Source organism: Protopterus annectens, chromosome 6.part0 (genome assembly GCF_019279795.1).
Source record: "Protopterus annectens isolate FY-2018-M chromosome 6.part0, PAN1.0, whole genome shotgun sequence".
Lineage (NCBI taxonomy): Eukaryota > Metazoa > Chordata > Ceratodontiformes > Protopteridae > Protopterus > Protopterus annectens.
In genome coordinates, this window is record NC_056737.1 from 1546467086 (window position 1) to 1546488703 (window position 21618).

A 21618-nucleotide genomic window follows, 5' to 3' on the forward strand; every position below is an offset into this window, starting at 1 on the left:
AGGACTTAAACCTTGTCCGTTCTATAAATAGGACCTGCTGGAGAGACAGATATGCATCCCACAGACTGCCCCTTCTCTAGAACAGTCTCCCCATCCATGTGAAGCAGAGTTCTTCCCTAACCCAATTCAAGTGTAACATGGAAAGTTGGATGAGGAACAGGAAATTAATCCCTGCTTTGGCAACCATATCTCTAATGGACACCAGCAGGCTGTAAATCGTTCATCTCCCTGGCCCCTCCTTGTAAATGTTTCACCTCCCAAGCCCCTGCTTACAGCTATCAGGGATGTCAGTTCTGTCAGAGATTTGGGATGTATGGCTGGGCCTAAAAAGCCTAGTAAATACCTATGAACCTATCAACCTAATGACTTCTCTAATGACCAGAATATTGGGTTGTGTGGTGGCTTGCCTTATGGGTTTAGAAGTAGAACCTCCGTGAAATTTGGTATGTGTTGATATGGGTGCTGTTTTGAAAAAGTGCATTTGGGTTTGCTAAGGGCATTTGTTATATGTGCTTCATCTAGGTGTATTTGAGATTTAGGAAGGTACATTTAAGTGCACCAGCATATGTGGGTCTATGTGCCTGCTTTGTGATGTGTGTGATAGGTGCAACACTTGTACTACTGACAGCCTGATTAACATTAGGAGTGTTTTTATGTGAGAGCTTTGCCTCCAGTGACATAATGTAAATACTTCTCTCACATACCTTATCAGTTTGTTTGAGAATTTGCTTGTTGTCAGTAAACATGAGGTGATTTCTACATTGCCACAGGATGCCCATAACTACCAAGCTGATAAGTGAGAGAGTGGAAAAGCTCATATCCATGGCAACAGGCAGATTTTATTGATTAGACAGCTGCAGTGAGTATATAGAGTGAATTCAGGAGTATCTGGTTTGCAAGGGCAGTGCTCTCATTGTACAAACTTGTTGCGTCTGTGCAACTAGGTATTGGTGAAATTTCAAAGGTTCTTTTACAGGGAAAATATCAACTCACTTAAGGGTAAACTAATAAAGTAAACCCTCACAATTTATAGATGAAGTATTTAGGCAGACATTCTGAAGTTAGATTAGACAGTAGCTTTCAAACAGTACTTACGGAATAGAAAGAATTTGCTTTGTCAAGAATGATGAATAGTGGGGATTCACCTAATTGTCTATTACCTGGCTACTGCAGTAGTGCTGGTCTCACCACAGCTTCATGCTGCTGAGATAAAGTACTCCTTTGCTTCTTCTCTCAGCAGAAGAAAAACAGTAACACTGATCCCAAGGTGAGAAGAAGGCCACAGGCTCTTTGGTGATCAACAGTCTTGTCCAAGATGATGCAGAGACCTGTAGGCTTGTTGTAGCCTTTTCCTGGTAGATGCCTTGAATAACAAGCAGACCAGTCAGGAAGGTCCCACATAGACACTCATCAGAGACAGTCAGGAATCAATGCCCTCTGCTCCTTCTCTCACCAGGAGCAAAACAAGTAATGCAAACTCCATGCTGGCATCTATGAAGCCATTATCAGGCTTTCTGGTGATCAGCAGTCTCCAGGAAATAATGCCCATATGCCACTTCTCTCATCAGAAGCAAAATAGAAGCAGACACTTGTTGATAATTCCAGAGGAAGTGTTCATGTTTGAGAGTCAGAGAAGTAGATCCAATAAGGAGCTGTCAGAGACTGTAGGGAAAGTTCCAGTGGGTTAATCTTCAACTGTTGGACATGCTCCACTTAAAGAAATCCCAATCCCTCCAAGCTACATGCTCTATGGACCTAAACCTTGTCACCACAATAAACAGAACATGCCGAAGGGGTAGTTTCCTGTCCCAGAGACTTCCCATACTCTGGAATAAACTACCTATCTATATCAAACAAAGCTCCTTATTAGCACTCTTCAAGAAAAATCTTGATGATTGGATGGGAAATAGGAAATTCACCCCGGGGATCACCTCTGTGGCTCTGTTCGACAGTGGCACAGGAAAAGATTTTCTTGGGTGGCAAAAGCCAGGGTACCTTTTTGGTTGGGTTTGTATAGGCCCCAGGGCCGATAGCCTAGTACCTACCTATGAACCTAATCCCAAGATGACCACTAACAAGCAGAATGTGGTCTCTCCAATGATTAGTGGTCTTGGACTAGATGTTGCTAATTTTAAAGGTAAGATGGAAAAAATGGGTTACTATCCTAAGTGTTGCACTGTGCACTAAAACAGAAACATTTGTATGAGAGAGGTGCCAAACGTTGTCATTTGTAAAGGAAGGCAAAAGTTTTATCTTGACAGTGAACCACCACTAAGGTTGAAACAAATGCGCTAACTCATCACCATAATGCAAGATCTGGTGCTGATAAAATATTCTGTAGATGCAGCAAGCGACACTTGTTGATAATTCCAGAGGAAGTGTTCATGCTTGAGAGTCAGAGAAGTAGATCCAATAAGGAGCTGTCAGAGACTGTAGGGAAAGTTCCAGTGGGTTAATCTTCAGCTACCCTGAAATTTGCAGATACAGCATTTTGTGTAAGCTTTATCATTAAACTGTCTGCTGAAAGACTATTTTTAATTTCTCCATATCTTTCGGGTTTCTAATACTATGACAGGAATGGACCCCATTCCTAATTCAAAGTACGATTAAAGTTCATGAAATTAGTATTGTTTCAGTCTTTAATGTCAGTCAGAAAAGTGCTCTTCACAGCATTCGTAATGTGCCCAGTAATAAGTCTTTCTACAATTCGTACAGGATTACATGGCTTGGTAACATATCTAAATATGACTGTAGATTCTTTTTTATAAGACCCGTTGCTCCATCTACTATTGGAAATGTCTGGGTATCTTTCTTCCACATTGCTCTCGTTTCTGCCTGCAAATCCTGCTATTTTATGACTTTGTGTCTCTCTGTACGCAAGACACTGTAGTCACTGGGTGTAGCAATTTCAATGATCAATGCTGCTTTTGTCTTCTTTTCTTGGACCACTATATCCAGTTTTCTAGCATCTGTCTTTTGAACTGTTGGTAATGGGTGAGCCCATGTGATATAGACTTCATCATATTCTATGATGCTTTGTGGCTCATGTTTTCAGTGTTTTTCAGCCACTTCAATACCGTAATGTTTGCACAATCCCCAGTGCAGCAGTCTTCCCACATTATTATGCCTTTCAGTATACAGTCCTTCTGCCGTATGTGATAACCAACAATGAGGTGTGCGACTGTTCCCAATTCTGTTTTACAAAACCTACATTTGTCTCTTTCTCCCACATTTTCAATGGACTTTGTAAACCAGCATGTACATAGCCCACTGTCTTAGGCTGCCAATATTAAACTTTCATCTCTCGGTTTGAATTTGCCTCTCCTTAACCATTCCTGTGTTCGTTCCTGATCAACATGAGGTTCTTCCAGAGGTTTTCTATACTTGCAACTATATTTATGCTTTTTCCACATTTATTGCCTTCTCATCTGGTCCTTCACCTTGTATTCATTCTTTTGTTTTTTGGCTCATTCAGTTGCTGATGATTTTTATCTACTTCTGGTTTGATTTCCATTCCTGCTTGACGTCGATATGCTTCTGCTAAATTAAGCAGAGAAGTCATCTTAGATTTATTCTCATGTTTCAAAACTTTCACTACATTTGGGTCTTGTGAGATCAGCAGATATGTGTGGAGTCCAACGATTGGAGATCTATACATGTAATCAATTTCAAGAAGGCCCATCCCTTCTTCAGAACGGGGAATATATAGTCTTGGTATACACTGATTTTTATAGATCATTTGGAGAGCATGAAACATCCTTCTTGTTTTCCTGTCTAATATATCCAACACATTTTGGGGCCAGTCAATCACTCAAAAACTGTAAGTTAGGACAGGAAGAGCAAATTGGTTTATAACTTGGATTTTGTTCTTCGATGTCAATGTTGCTTTCATGATTAATTTAAGTCTTCTAAAGTATTCCTTACTAAGTTTTATTCACATTTGTTCATGTTTTATTGTTGATCCTTCATCAGTTCCCAAATATCTATACACTTCCCCTTGCTCAAGTTCTTTTATATCACATTCTTGTCCCAAACTGATGTTTTCCTGGTGCTGCAGTTTTCCTGCTTTAAAGGTTGCTTTTGCACACTTATAAAGACCAAATGACATTCTTATATCACCTGAAAAAGTTTTGACAACCTGCAGTTGTGCTTTCATTTCCTCATCTGATGAGCTATACAGTTTTAAATAGTTGACAAAGAGAAGATGAGAAGTCTTTACACTTTGTTGTTTTTTAGGAGCCAAATTGTAGCCATGGCATAGTTGTTAATTAAACAGCTTAATGTGTTAATGGCAAGGCAGAATAGCAACGGTGAAAGAGAGTCACCCTGGAATATCCCCCTTTAAATTTTTATCCCTGGGATAATAATCTGTCCCTTTATCATGGTTTAATTGCAAAGTGGTCTGCCACTGTTTCATGGTCACTGTAATATAGTCAGTCAGTGCAGAGTGTATCTTATACATTTTTAAGCACTCTTTTATGCATGACTGTGGGATACCATCAATTGCTTTTTTATGGTCAATCCATGCCATACTTAAATTCTTCCCCTTTTTGCAGTTCTCCAGTATGACTTTATTTAACAACAAATGGTCCTTTGTTCCATATGACTTTCTTTTATTGCCCTTTTGTTCTACTCCCATAATTGAGTTTTCTTCTAAATGACTATAAACTCTGTCGGCATCAATTCCCGTGTATAGTTTATACGTCGTCAGAAGGCAAGTTATTGGTCTATAATTTTAGGGTACCTTGCAGGTTCACTCTTATGAAGGAGTATTGTTTTGCTTGTTATTAGCCAGGTTGGTGTCTCTTTGAGGTGCCCATATAAATAGTTCTTACTCTTGGCTAAATCCTCGTTGAAGATGTTAATACTTTTAACAAGAAGCTAGGTACTGCAGCTGGGCCTGGATTTTCCATTTAGAGGCTTTTCTTAACTTTGTCTCAATTTCTCTGGCTGTTACTACATCCCATTTCATATCATGTGTGATGACCGTGCCCTGGCCCAGCAATCAAGGAGCCTCAATCCTCACCACCAACACCAGGGAGGTCGTCTTTTGGAAGAGATGAGGATAACTAATATACACAGTAAAGTACAATTTCCCTTAAGTGCACACAGAGATCACAGTCAGTCTGGGGCTGGTTGCTCCCTTGCACACCAGGTCCCCAATAAGACTCCCCACTGGCACAGCTATAGGGTCCAGGTCTTAGCCTAACTGGGCAAGCTAAAACCTCCAGTACCCTCTCTGTCCAACCAGTGCTTTGTGTCCCTGCCAAGTAGCTGACACAACACACACACACACACACACACTTTGAAATAAGTATTTATACAACTTCACAGACACTCCTGGGAAAGGCTGACACAGATTCTCCAACTGTGCCCCTTTACCCAGACTATACAGTAGTAATTACTGCCACCACCCAGTTAATAATATCAGATACTAAAAGGCCCTTAAAAGGGTGTCCATTTATTACTGTGCAATATTATTATCCAATGGTAGTATGACTAGCAGTCAAGGCTTACTTTAGAGTGGCCTATTACAATAAACTCTATAAATATGTGATGTACTCTAGAGCTTATCTCTACACAAATCAGCCACAGGTATAAGGTTTTAAAAATATTTAATAATAAATAATTAAAACACAAGACAAAACTACTACACCACAAAGATATCTAAGAGTTCAGAGATCTCACAGAAACTTAAAATAATACAGTAGGACAGGTCTGATTTCAAAGAAAAATACCTAATTAATCTTTACTAGCTTTAACTATTCCTACAAGAAGTCACAGTGCTAAAACTTACATGTGAGCATAAGGCAGAGTGCTGATAAGTTAAATGTCCCAAGTCAAAATGCTTCAAGTCTCTTGTGAGAAATTACTAACAAACATAGCAATATTGGCGTGGACATTAATTCTAGAAATGATATGAGACAGACTAGATGGTAATAATTTGTATACTCCTTTGCATAGGCAACAGTTTTGTAACACCAATGCATGTCCTATTGTGTTGAATGGCCTGAATAAGTGTATTTCTAAAGATTCTGTAGATGAGGCTCAATCTAATGGGGAGGTGATTATCACATCCCCTGCTCAGAATGATCGGCCGGAACACATTGGAATATTAGATATCAGGCCGAATGACAATAGTGACAGGAAAAATACAGACTCTGACAATGCAATATGCTCTACCACTGACTCAGTGGATGTCATCCATATCATACATCCGAGTGTAAGTGAGACCAATAATTTATATCCTGCAGTCAAGATTGTAAAGGATAAACCTTGCTTACTTACTGATTCTGTGGTTAGACCTAAAGTTAGGAAGAATGTGGGGGATGTTAGTCTGGATGCCAATCCACAGGTATCTTTTCCCCTGCCAATTAGACTGGAGAAAGGCCCGAGAAGGGCAAGGTCTATGAGTCGTGGCAGGCAGAAAAGGAAACTCTCAGGGGAGTTTCAACAGAACAGCACTTTGAAAAAGATGTGGAACAGAACAGACAAAACATAGTACACAATCTATCTGACGTTGCACTCTCACAAGATGATCTCAACTTATTGAGAAAAGGGCTTAGCTTTATACCCAAAACACACAGTAAGTTAACAGATACAATTATTGACTTGAAACTTTATTGCAGGAATGTAATGCTGAAACTCCATTTTGGAGGTTCTGATACTACAGCATATTCAAAGGATGCATTGGTGTTTAAAAAATTAAGTGAGTATACACCTGTACATCATCCACTTGTTGAAGCCTATTTTAGGCTCACAGAAGACGAGATATACAACTATTACAATCGAACCAAATCAGGTAGGATTTTAAAAAAATATGATAATTTAACATACCAAGAGAGGCAGAGTCTTAAGAGACTACAACAGGACCATAGAATCATTATTAGATCTGCTGATAAAGGTGGTTGTATTGTAGTGATGCATACTCTACACTACTATGATTCTATGTCTAGTATGCTGCATGATAAATTTTATAAAGAGACTGAGTTAGCAGTAAAAGAAGTAATTTTATATGTACATAACATCCTATCAGACATTCATAAGAGTGGTTTGATTGATTGTGATTTATATGAATACCTTCTAGTGAAAACACCCTTGATTCCAGTTATACATGGCCTGCCGAAATTACATAAGAATGCCAGTGACACACCCATGAGACCAATTGTCTCTGGCCGTGGATGGGTCACTGAGCATATCTCTGTATACATAGAGAAACATCTGAGGCAAGTACTGAATAAGAATAAGTTTGTATTGAGGGACTCCGAACAGTTCTTAATAGAACTATATGATTGTTTTAACTGTAATGGCATCACTGATGAATATATGTTCGTGACCCTTGATATACAATCACTCTTTATGGTCATTCCGAACACCTTAGGACTTACGTTTATTTCTGAATATCTTAAGGAACATAGTGAGTACGACATATTGAAGATTGATTTATTGGTACACTTCCTGGAACTAGTATTGGAAAACAATTTTTTTGTTTTCAATGACATCATATACAAACAGGTAGACGGCGTAGCTATGGGCACTTCCTGTGCCAATAGCTACGCCAACATGTTCCTTGCACATTGGGAACAGCATATCTTGTTCTGTGAGACATTATTTAAAGAACACGTTAAGTTCTATCGACGTTTTGTCGATGATGTGTTTGTGATATGGAATGGCACTTTAGAACAACTTCAATTGATGCACACTATCATGAATAATCTAATTGATTGTCTCAAATTTACAATGCAGTTTTCATATAACAGAATTGAATTCCTGGATTTGTATATTGAAAAACTTCCAAATGGTCTTATTAATACAGGAGTGTACAGGAAACCATGTCATGTTAATACCCTGCTCATGAGATCGAGTATGCACCCTCCTTTTGTATTCAGGAATGTTATGGTAGGTCAGGCCATTAGAGCATCAAGGCTAAATCCTTTGGAGGCAGGCTTTGTATCTGAACTAGGGGACCTTAAAGTAGACTTTTGCAGAGAGGATACAATATTAATGAAATTGATCCTTCTCTGGAACGAGCCTTAGGACTACGTAACACCATAGCTACACCATATTTTGGATGTCACAGTTCCAATACCCAGGTGAATAGGGAGCACATGTCATCTCATGTTAAGTTTTCAACATATTATTCATCAGATAATAATGAGATTAGAGATATTATCAATAAATATTGGTCCATCATGCATGTTGATCCTAAATTAAGAGTCATAGTTGGTGAAACTCCCAGTTTTTTGTACAAGAATAAGAACAATCTTAAAAAGATGCTATGCTATCCTAAGTATGGAACAGTAAACAAAGTAGCAGGACATACTAAACCGTGTGGTAGATGTAAATTCTGTCAATTTATTAATGAAGACAGCAACTTTTTACATCCTGATATGCTTGTCACTTATGAAATAAATGTGGAGGCTGACTGCATGACCACTAATGTGGTATATTTGGCCACCTGTCAGATCTGCTCCCACTTTTATGTTGGGAAAACCAACCGATCATTAAGGGACAGAATGAGGGAACACATCTATCACATAAGGAAGGGTTCACCTTATAATGCCCTAGCAAAACATGTCAATCTTGCAGGAAGATTGCACTGCTTTTGTTTTAGAGTACTTGAAACTATAGTTCCAGCAATAAGAGGCAGTGATATTAGGACGCATACAGAGAACAAGGAATGTGACTGGATAGTTCGGCTTAGGGCAGATAAAGGAACTGGCCTCAATGATAGAGCCTCGATAAAACCGAGATTAAGAACACGTAGGAATATTAGATAGATTGTATCTGCTTTCTTCAGTGACATCTGTACTAGTACTTTACCTCTTTTTTCTCCCCCCCCCTTCAATACTCACTTTTATTTATGACATTTCTCACATAGATTCGCTATTTTTCATGTCATTCCATTTGGAATGTAGTTGACTAGGATTTTTTGTATCTTTAGGATAGGCATTGTTTGAGCATTTAATATTCATTTGATTTGTGATTTTAGGACATATATTTTGTATATTCAACTGGTTATTCATTACATGCATTCTTATTGTATTTACTTGTTTGACCACTAGAGGTGATCATACAATAGAACCAGTTTATGTTCTTTTCATTGTAATCACTTGTTTGACCACTAGAGAATTTAGTTTTTTTCTTTTTCTCCTCCCCACCCCCCCCCCTTCAACACTCACTTTTACTCATGATGTTTCTTATGTAGGTTATATACATTTTTCATGTCATTTCATTTGGAAATGTAGTTGACTGGGATTTTCTGTATTTTCAGGACAGGCATTGTTTGAGTATTTAACATCTATTTGATTTGTGATTTTATGATGTATATCTAACTTGTTATTCATTCATTATATGTATCCTCATTGTAATTACTTGTTTGACCACTAGAGGTGATCATACAAAAGAATCAGTTTATGTTTTCTTCATTGTAATTACTTGTTTGACCACTAGAGGTGATCATATAAAAGAACCATTTTAAGTTTTTATTTATTTTAACTTAGATCTGAAGAAGCTGTGTTAACAGTGAAAGCGCTCATCTTTAAATAAATACTCATTCTTTTTACATAGTTGGTCTTGAGATACTCTTCATTTTTTGGACCTGTTTTGCTCCTGCAACCTCCAACTTGATTTTATTACTAACAAACATGTTTGCTGGGTCCCTCCCCAAATTACTTCATTTTTGATAGTTAGGTTTTCCCAGGCAAACAAACTGCATTATTTAGCAATCTAACATCTGCACAGAAACTTACAACAGTAGAAGACATTTCACATGTATGTTCTAAAAGAAACCAGAGCAATAAAGTGCATTCCACATCTAAACTCTGGTCATAAACTTTAGCCTTAAAACAATGGGCATGAGATCTTCATCCAGCCGCCCTGGAGCCGAATTCTAACATGAAAGGGTACAACATGCTTCACTGGGTCAGTAGAGTGCAGTGTTGTCACATATTTTGCAGTTCCACATTTCACAATATTCTTTTACATTCAAGAAAACATGCCTGTATTTTACATTTATTTATACAGTTGATAGAATTATGTATCAAATTCTATTTGACTAGGCTGACAGCCTTCGCCCATCTCTCCTCAATCGTCACATCATGCACCTTTAAACTTCTTATTCTTTCTTTTACTTCTTCTGTCCATTTAGCATCTTTGTTATGTTACACAGGATCTTCATAGATACTTCTCCAAAATGTTTGTACTTCCTCTTTTTTGGGGGTCTTTTAATTCCTTTTACCTTATTTCCCAATTCTCTATAAAACTTTTTTGGGTCATCATTAAATTGCTTATTTTGTACTTTTCCTTTATATTTATCTGTGTATCTTCTAAGTTTTTCTGCTTGTGCTGAAATTTTTAGTTTGTTGTTTGCTAGTATGCATGATAGATCCTGGTCTGTTCTAATACTGTGCACTGCTTTAATCTATCTTTCTTGGTATTTTTTGTTGATATATTCCCTCTTCTGCAGTCTTCTAAGAGTAACACTTCTTATCTTAATTGTTTTATAGTTTTCTCTATTAGATACTTCCATGATGGTATTTGATTCATCCCCTTCCTTTCCCTCACTACCCTGTGTTCTTCTGGTAGAACTTTATCAGTTATTAATTTAGCACAATATATCATGTTTACTTCTGTTATAGCACATGGATCTCTATGGACAGTTCTAATTACTGAATTCATTTGTTTTATCAGACTTCTGACTTTTTGGGTTTTATTGACCTTTTGCAGTCTATTTCTGTCATTGATCTTAATATATCTATCGATGTCTATTAAATCAAGCAACTCTTCTCTTAGCTCATTTTCTTCCAAACTGAGGACACATCCCTTGTTTTCTGTTTCCTGTGCGCATTCTATAGAAAGTTCTATGGCATCTTCCTGTGGCACCTTCTCTTCAATTTTGTCCTGTGCCGTCTGTTGCTCTGCCATATGGGAACTCATTGGCCTATCACTCTTCAACTTTGACTGCATCAGAGTTTCCACAGTTTCCTGTTCCTTTCCTTGCTGTCTAGCTTCAAGTGAATGTTTATACTGATTTCCTGTGGAAGGCTCCAAAATATCTTGATATGACACCTGACTAGTTGCTTCCTTTTCCACTGGTTTCCCTTAATTTGAATATCCATTGCTCTATTCTGTTGTGGTGCTCCCTGCATTTGATTTTCTACACTGAATCCTTCACTTTGGAGGTACTCCATAGCTTCAGTTTCTATTTCTTTAACTTCTCCATTATTAATCTCCTTTTCTACTTTTCCTCTTTGCCTTCTTATTTTTTTGTATTGTAAAGTTTTCTATGTCCGGATTCCTTTGCCTGTATTTTTCTTCAAATATCTTTGGTGCTGCTCTTTTTGTATTGGTTAGTTTTGTTTTCTCCTTTGCATAAATATTACACCATATTAAATATTTTTCTTTCCCATGTCCATATTTCTTCTTCAGATGTTTCCTGATCTTCCTGTTTCTCCTTACTTTGGGGACTCACTCCATCATGCTATGATGTAACTAGTATTAGACCTTCTACACCAAATCCTTCACTTCACAGGCACTCCATAACTTCAACTTCTATTTTTTTTTAAGATCTACTTTACTAATCTTCTTTTCTATGTTCCATCTTTGTGATGATATTTCTTTTTAGTGTATTTATTTTCCATATCCAAATGCCTTTGCCTGTATTTCTCTTTGGATATCTTTGGGGCTGCCTTCTTCATATTGATTAATTTGGCTTTCTTCTTTGCATAAATTTTGCACCATATCAAATCTCTCTTTCTTTCCCATGTCCATATTTCTTTTTTATATTGTTCAAATATCTCTAGGTTTTGTTGTTTAAGACTACCTTATAGATAACCTGCTGCTGCTAAAGAGAGTCGTGTTGAAACAAAATGAAACAGTCACTGCTGTCCTTCCTATTGTAGACTCATCAAGAAACTACTCTTGATATCAGCAGAGCCATACCAGGTTCATCTGGCACCATAAGCAGTTCCCCAGTCTAGCATCCCATCAACCCAATGTTAAGGACCTAAACACAAAAAAGGCTTCTGTTGTATAACTGTAGCAATCAGCTTCACCTTCCATCACAAATTATTGGCATTCATTTACAAAGCCACAATACCTTCCCACTTTTACAAATAAATGCCAGTACTCCACTCACACCACATTGACACCAGCCCCTTAAAGCTGCCCCCTTCATCCTGCCCTCGTTACAATACCAGATATCAGTAGTGTACATAGTTATTAATAAAGTAAAATGACTCTTCTTTATCTTTTCTTAGCTCCATCAGAAAAAAGGACAGCCATGGTTCTGATGCAGTACACTCAACAGAAGTTAGAGATATTTCAAAGGTAAACATTCACCATTTTTAAATCAGATGAAACATTCCTGTTACATGATGATATAATGCAACTTCAAGAGAAAGCAGTGAGCAGGCAACCAAAAACAAACTCACATTGCTAAAAGAAAACACTTCTGCATTCTATATGTCTAATGGAACAAATGGCTATTTACATTTTTAAATTCAAGACAGCCTGTATCATCTGATAGCCCATATCAAATGGATTAAGAAGTGGACCATACATTTCTGCTTATTAATGCCTAAGATAAAGGGGAATATTTACCCTAACCATAGTCCCCACCTCCTGCTCTACAAATTTCACATTAGAAAACCATGTTTCACACCTTAACTCATTCCTCGGCAACCAAAAGTGTTAATTTATCACTTTAACACAGTATAATGCAAAGGAATATAAAATATAACATTTAAACTCCCAAAGTGTCTATAATATATTAGCAAAAACATAAGCCATATATACTAGGGGTCACAGAAAGCTGGCTCAAGGATAATAATCTCTTTTATATATATATATATATATATATATATATATATATATATATATATATATTCAAACTTACTAACCAGCCTTACAAAATGGGCTGGAACTAAAATAAGTTTTGGCAGTAAGAAAAAAGTACCAACAAATTGCCATCAAAGAAGTATTTTCAAAAAATAATTCAAATGATCAAGATTATCCTGACTAGGTTCTGATGCAAATTGCTACCAGCAACCACAGTGCACTTCCTATAACTACATATAACTTCATCTGCCTTATAGACAAAGTCTGCTTGAAACTACAGTTAAAGAAAATACTATCTTCTGATAAGCCAAAGGAATCCAATAATAATAATAGCTAACTTTAATATAGACATTCTCACTCTAAACCAGTTAAACACTTTCTGTCTAGCAACTATCTAGAACAAGTGTTAAACTGGCGTCCTAGACCAAACCCCAGCAGCAAGAATGGCTCTCCACTAGACTTTATGTATTACGTGCATTTCATGTGAATGTAATCCTGTTACTGTTCTGATGTCTTTGGTCACCACCTGCCCATCCAGTCTTTCCCCTCATTCAAATGCACCAAAACACATACTACACTGATAACTTACAACTATTGTTCTGACTCATGAAAGTTACAAATAATAATTTGTATCCCTAAATTGTTAGAAGTATACCAATGCTCAGACTCAAGCCAGTCCCTGTCTAGCTTTTCTTCATTGCTACAACCTGTGTTAAGTAAACACCATCCAGTCGAACAATGATGTCTTAAAGGGCAACACTGTCCATAAACCTTTGATCCCAGAGAAGGAAAATAAACAAAGCATGGGAAAAATGAAAACAAATATATTTGAGCTGACCGCTATGACTTTCCTACCCAAACAAAACATATAAAATAGACATCAGGTAATGCAAAACCACAAAATGGCCCTATAACTAAGTGCTTATGGAGAATTATAAAATATATTGCATACTTTGGACTTTGGTGAGAATCCATCCAAAAAATGTGTACATAATGTGAACTTCCCTGCCTCCAAAAGTTTAAAAATCTAATGTCCTCATCCCATGGCTGCATCACTCCACAGTCTAACTTTATGCCCATATAATCTGATATATAATTTACTAACCCTAATGAATCACAACCGTCCCCTCAGTCTCCCAGTCTACCCTTTTATTTTCAGTCAGTCACTACAAAAGCAGTTAGACAGTTAGTAAAAAAAAAAACTATGAACTAAAGCTAATCCAACTTCTTTATTTCTTTGTTATTTATAGCAATTTGTGTACTGTGTATTTTTCTAGCTAGTTTCACTGTGTGTGAGGTATTAATTGGAAATTCTTCACTTTTATTAAGCATCTGTTGGGTTGTTTGTTTCTGATAACTTGTTGCAGTTAAACTCTTTTTTCTAGAGGCTCCTTTAGCTGTTTAAAACTTTCATTTAAAGGCTCACTGCTGCTTTACAGCTGTGAGAAACATTTCTGCAGTTGTCTCCCACCCTCCCTCCTTGTTGGTATAGTGCTTTTATATTTGGTGGCTTTGCAGTTGCCCTCCCCTAGTGTAAATTTGATCTGGGACCCTCCTCCCAGTCTGGTGTCATTACCTCATTCTACCCAGTACAGGGAGAACATTTGAGAAGGCCAATCAGCTTAGTTTCTGCTACTCCTTTCTCTCTTTCCACGAAAAAAAAAAAAATATATATATATATATATATCTGCTTTTACTGTATTTGTGTTTCTTCCTACTTTATTTTGCTTTTGCGTCATCTTAAAAGTACTCAGTTGTATTTATTACTGCTTGGTGTAACTCATTATAAGCCTTTTAGTTTAAGCACTTGGGCTTCAGACCAGTTGATTTACATTAAGAATGTTTGTGGTCTGCACTGTTGGCAGAACAGGTAGCTTACATCCTTCTAAGTTGGGAACTGCTGATTGAGGGCTCAGTGTCTGTTATTCTAAAAGTGTATTAATTCTGGTTTAAGCACTTGGGCTTCAGGCCAGTTATTTTACATTAAGAGGGTTCGTGGTCTGCACTCTTGTGGGAGGAGAGGCTGGACTCTGCCCTTCTGAGCTGGGAATTTCTGGTTAGAGGCTTATAGTGCCTGCATATTTGAACTGTTTCTTACTGAAATTGGTACACCTTGTTTGCTGTAGCATAGACTAGATCCAGGCCTGCTGAATCTAGCTTTGTTTGTATGCTTATTTCCCTGAAACGCTAATTCCACCTAAAACGTGGCTTTTCAGCGCTTCTGTGGATCCCTAGTGATATCTGCATTGCTTACTGTACTTATTTCCTTGTTTCACTTGAAAGAAAGTTACTGTTTGTCATTTTTGCATTTAAGTTACTTGTAACACATTGCATTTAAGTTACCTGGCACTTGCTCACTAAAACAATTATATAAGTCAGCACTAAAAAATTAAAAGCACTACACCCTCACAAACTCCCCTTGAGTACCTTGTTCCCCATTGGCCCTTTTTTCAATTATAAAGGAATTCCCAATACTATTCTAGCATGTCCAAAGGTCAGTTGTCAATCTCCTCTCCGGTCCAGCTGGTGAATCTGGGAATCCTTGAGGCAATGTTACAACTGCCTCATGTACACAGACAACCCTCTCCTCCTCCCAACAAATTCCAACACATGTGAGAGATGCAACCATATAGCCAAACTGGAGGCTAAGCTCTCTCAACTCAGTACTGGCGTAACCAGTCAGGAGGAGAAGGAAACCACACTCACTACAATTCCAGTCTCGCATAGACCTACCACGACAGCAAACCAAACACATAAACACACAAAAACATACTCGGAGGCTCTAAATAAAAATCTGCCTAAGCAGCAGAGACCTCCAAAGCAGACACCCAAGCAATCACTACCCCAAAACAAAACACATGCAACACATAGCTCACAAAGCCAGTGTGCCAAACAGTCACAGCCCTTAAGGCTAAACAACACACCTGAAACACTTGTAATATGTGACTATCATCAGGCACACTGACGTCCCGCTCACCAGGCTGAACAAGGAGAAGGTCACGGTGAGCTGCCTGTCAGGCGCTAGGATCCGCCACATAACACAAGCACTCAGGTCACTCCAAGGCAAGTACAAATATGACTCAGTCATTGTCCATGCTGGTGTGAATGACCTGAGACGTACCTCCCTGGACTACATGAAAAGAGACATAGAGGAGCTCTCTGAGCATGTAGCCCAGGCCGGTATGACCCTGACCTTGAGTAGCATCTTACCCTCACCAAGAATGATGCCACAATATGAAGACAAGATGATCAATTTCAACAATTGACTTAAGTATTGGTGTCAGTCAAAGGGGATCCAATGCCTGTCAGCCTGGGATGACATGCTCGACAAGCCACGATGCTTCTCTAGGGACAGCTTGCACCTGTCACCCCTGGGCTTTCGGATATTGGCAAAGGCTCTTGCTACCCCCATAGTGCCTTTTTTAGGCAAGGCTCAAAAGACAAACCCACTTCCATAGGTATCACAAAGGATAAGAAACTAAGAGTAATGCTACTCAATGCCAGAAGTCTAAACCTCAAGATGCATGCATTCGAAACTCTCCTTAGCATGGAGAACATCGATATCTGTGCAGTAACAGAAACCTGGTTCAAGGCTCTCGAGAGCACCCCAGCACTACCAGGTTATACCTCATACCATGCTTTTCGGCCCCAAAACTTGGACCGAACCACAAAAGGAGGGGAGTATCAATATTCGTCAAAGATACCCACACCTCCAGGTTGGTGGCACAGCACGAAGCATCAGAGACTATCCATGTGCAACTAACAGTGGGTAAAACTGCCTTCCAGTTTATAGCCTGCTACAGTCCACCCTCCCAAACCCAGGAACCCCACTCAGCCTTCCTGAGAACACTGGAAAATATGAAGGTCTCTCCAAACACCATTATATTGGGAGACTTCAACTACCCAAACATAGATTGGGAGCATTACTCTAGCTCCAACACCCTAGCCCAAAGGTTCCTAGAATTTATAAACTCAAATGCTATGGAACAACTTGTTACCACTCCCACAAGAGGGGAAAACATTCTGGACCTGATCATCACCAACATGGGGACTCTATGCTCCAGACCAGAAGTGTATCCCTCACTGGTAAGATCAGACCATAAACTAATCTCACTGGATATTCACATCCTGACCCCACCCCCTGCCCAGAAAACCACAGTGAAAAACTTCTCTAAAGCAAATTTCACACTCCTCAAAACCGAGGTGGAATCCTTCAAAGCCCCTGGGCCTGTGGAAAATACGGCCCAGACTGCAGAATCCTTTATAAATGCATTCTATGAACACCTTCAGGAATGCATGGATCATGCAATCCCAAATAAAACCAAGACCCAATCCTCCAAAGGCAGACGTCCTGTCTGGTGGACCCCAGCCATAAACAAACTATACAATAAAAGGAGGAAGCTACTACATGATAGAGCAAAATCACAAAAAGGGAAGGCATCTCTGATCAGTATTAGCAAAAAACTACGGGCACTCATAAAATCGTCTAAGGCCAGCTTCGAGAGAAAAATTGCACAGGACACTAAGGATAATCACAAGGCTTTCTTTAGTTATGTTAGGAACCTGGGTGGGAATTCCCAGATATGCTCAGAATTAGTCCAAAATGACAAAAAATACACCGAACCCACAGACATTGCCAACATCCTAGCTGACAGGTTCAGCACAAACTTCTCACCCCCTCCCCACCAAAAGGGCAAATATCTATCCCAGCAGTGTGCTGCCCCCCTGACATCTCAGATGCTCAGGTAAGAGCCGCCCTCTCCAAAGCAAAAAACACAGCATCAATGGGACCAGACGGTGTCCCGGGCTGCATCCTACATGAACTCCAAGAAGAGCTAAACCCAAACACAAAACTACTGTTCAATCTCAGCCTTACTACAGGATATGTACCCAAAGAGTGGCGTACAGCGACAGTGGTCCCTCTCCACAAAGGTGGTGCCTCAATGGATCCTGGAAACTGTCACCCCATAAGCCTGACTGGCTTGGTCTGCAAAGCTATGGAAAGGATCATCATGGACCTCATAAATAAAGATATTGGGGAGCTACAGACACTGGATCCTACCCAGTTTGGCTTTGTTAAGGGCAGATCCTGCCTCTTAAACCTGGTCAATTTCTTTGAAACAGTCACCAAGGCCATTGACGAGGGGAAGGTGGTCCACACAGCCTACCTGGACCTCGCAAAAGCCTTCGATACAATGCCCCACTTGGGCATTATAGATAAGCTCACCAGCTTAAATATAAACCCCTATGTCACTAGATGGGTTGCAAACTGGCTCAAGGACAGAACCCACATGGTTAGAATTGCTGGAGCCATGTCAGACTCCAAACCAGTTACAAGTGGCTTCCCACAGGGCTCAGTCCTGGGACCTCTCTTGTTCGGTATATATTTCTCGGAGGTACAGGCCAACATGGAAGGACTGTGGCTGACCAAGTTCTCAGATGACTGCAAACTGGGCACCATAATCAACTCTCCAGCCGACACAAGCATCCTCCAAAAGGGCCTCATAGAAACAGACAACTGGTGCCAGAGCCATGGCCTCAAGCTAAATGCCAAAAAGTGTGTAGTCATCCCCTTTGGCAAAAACAAAGTGCCCACAAATTACCACATAGGTGGTAATCCATTAAGTACGGAAGAAGTAATTAGGGACCTGGGGACCCAAGTTGATAGCAATCTCTCATTTGACAACCACATGGCCAAAGTGGTTAGAAAAACATTTTATATAGCCCACCTAATCATGAAGGGATTCACATCTAGATCAGGGGAGGTCATCGTGCCTCTTTACTCATCCCTCATCAGGCCCATAATTGAGTACAGTGCCCCTTTTGGGATGTACCTTACCAGACACCTGCAGCAACTGGAAAGACCCCAAAAGTACCTCACCAAGAGGATCAAAGGGCTGAAACAGATGCCATATGCTGCCCGGTTAAAGAAACTCCAGCTCTACTCAGTGGCATACCGCCTGCTCAGAGGCGATCTGTGCCTGACGCATAAAGCCATGTCCAACCCGGAATTAATGGACATGCTGCACCTCAGAAAATCCAAATCCCATTGAGCTACGTGCTCGAGAGACTTGAACCTCAGCACTGAAATAAATAGGACATGCTGGAGGGACAGATTCATAACCCAGAGGCTCCCTTCACTCTGAAATAAAATCCCAGTCCAGGTTAGGCAGAGTCCCTCATTGACTCTCTTCAAGAGGAATCTTGATGAGTGGATGGGAGATCGTAGGCTTACCCCGGGTATCACTTCTGTGTCACTGTTAGACAGAGGCACAGTATACTAACCTCGAAAAAGGGCATAGCAAAATTAATTTAAAATGGGTGGTGAAAGCCAAACACACTCTGGCTAGGCTTATAAATGCCCTAGGGCAGATAGTCTAGTATGAACCTATGAACCTATGAACAAATGTCTTAGCTTCCTATAAATTACATCTGCAATAATAGCAAAACCCTAAGGTCACATTTTGAATTTATTTTTGATTTTAAGAAATGTCTCACTACAATGTAAGCATTACCTTATCTCCTTCCCAAAACATCTTTACAAAGGTCACCAAAGAACCATAGACCTACATTGATTCTATGTCTTATTTCTAAAATCTTTGAAAAGATTGTTTGTAAATTACTTTGCTTGTTAACAACTATGTGAATATATTGAAAGTGCCTCAATTTGCCTAACCCTGAGCATGACTTTTTTTTTTTTTTGGGGGGGGGGGGGTGTCAAAATATACTCATAGCCCTATTGGCAGTAAGTGAAAAAATCTTGTCTTCCATGGGAACTAAGAGGTGATGGAAAAGCATTTACTCCCATGAGAGCTCTAAAATAGCCTTTAAATGCAGGTAGATGCTATAAAACTAACAATTAGATGATCGGTAAACCAGAAGTACTCTAAATGTCAAAGAAGAGGAGGAAAAACAGTCCACACACACCAAAACAACAGAAGAAGAAGTAACTACATCAGACAGGGGCCCTAGCTTGAAGGAAGTAGACATCTCGACCTAAAGGAGGGTGCCAAGCAGAGATGAGAACTAAATCAAATGTATGTCGAAATAGTCAAGATGAGTTTGACTTCATTGGATTACATAAACAACAATGACGAGGCTAGAAGAGGTGAAGGGAACTCTTTTTACTCGCGCAGACAGGATCCAGACATGTAGCAAAGTGCAAAACAATTATATTTCCAGATTGGTGGAGCTGGAAGCAGGGCAAGAGGATATTCTGGAAAAGCTGATGGAAATGGAAGATAGGAAGCCAAGAAATAAATCTAAGATTAACAAGCATTCCAAAGGGAGAGGAGAGTAAGGACTGTATCAGCAATATGATGCTACAGCTCAGTGGGTGGACTGACTTGGAGAAGCAAAAATTCTCCACGATAGAGCACATTGGACTTTTATCCCTTCCAGGCTGTCACAAAGATTTCCAATGCTAATTTATTTAAAATGTGTTAACTGGGAAGGTCCGACTTGGAACAAAGCCAATTTTCAGCAGCGGCCCAGGGAGAAACATTCCAGATATATGTCTTTGTAACATGGGAGGAAACACACACAAATGCAGGGAGGACATGCAGACTCCACACAGAAGGCACTCCAGCCGAGAATCGAACCGGAGAACCTCTTGTTGTGAGGCAACAACACTACCGCTGCATCACTGTGCCATAAAGTATTTGTGAAAATGCAGAACTTCTTAAAAAGACAAAGTCTGAACTTGGTTGGGAAAAAGGGCACGGACTTGACACTGAGAAAAAAATCAATCTTTGTTGACCATGACTGTTCAGCTGGAACACAGAGAAGAGGAATAAATTCACACCACATTTAAAACAATGAAGTGCAATGAATGTTAAATTTAAATTGCTGCATGTGGCAAACCTGTGGATTTATTTCCTCACCAGCAATGAAAACGTTCATGGACCCAGAGGCTGCCATGATGAAACTAGAATATTTTATGCAGATGTATCAGATTAGCTCTGTAGCTGAGGAGATTAATGGGCAATCCTTTGGAGAAAGAGAGTAAATGCTCCGTGAGAGATGGCTGGCCAAGCTGGTCCAGTTATTCAATGATTAAAAGCTAAGGTGCAGAGTTTTACCAAAAGGATATGGGACCCAGTGGTGAGTGACTGAATATTGGAAGAAACTGTTAATGATTTACTTCATAGTCAAATTGCTTAAAGAAAGAAAAAGCAGAGCACCTCGCTGGCCTTGTTCAAGAGGAATCTTGACCACCAATGGAGGGATAGGATGGATATATACCAGGATTAGATTACTTCAGTGTCACTTGACAAGCAATAATAAAATATATTTATTCAGGCATTCAAACTAAAGGGAAAAAAAAAACTGCTAAAACTATATAAATGCATAAAATGCTATAAATGCCCTTAACTAGTTTGAACCTATGACTCTAAAAGAGGCATTTATCTTAATGAAAAACTAAAAGTGAGTTTTTTGCTGTTTGTTTTTTGGGACTTGCTTTGAAGGGAGAAGGAGACAAAGGCAGGATAAATCAGCTTGGTGGTATGGTACACAGGGACTGTTACTAGTTGAGTGGGGGCAATAGGACCCAGAAAATGGGTGGCTGATGTAAAAGTCATAAGACTTTCAAAGCCAATGGGACTTCAGTTGATGCAAGGGGAGGGAATAGGTGAGCAAATATGATTATACTGGGTAAGCTGGCAACTTCATATATCAATAAAAATCTCATTTGTAGCTGGTTCAAGGATCTGGAACAGCTACACACTATTGGGAATGCTATTCATGAGTTATAGGTGGCTGCTCATGTCTAATGTG

General features: G+C 39.3%; 1 protein-coding gene across 1 annotated transcript in view; it reads left to right on the forward strand.

Moving 5' to 3' along the window:
• Positions 1-19930: 19930 nt before the first annotated feature.
• LOC122804000 (extended synaptotagmin-3-like) overlaps positions 19931-21618 on the forward strand; it is a 1677117-nt gene continuing 1675429 nt past the window's right edge. The window contains exon 1 of the mRNA XM_044073681.1: positions 19931-20136. Coding sequence (XP_043929616.1) covers positions 19931-20136 — 206 coding nt within the window. The remainder of the gene's footprint in view (positions 20137-21618) is intronic.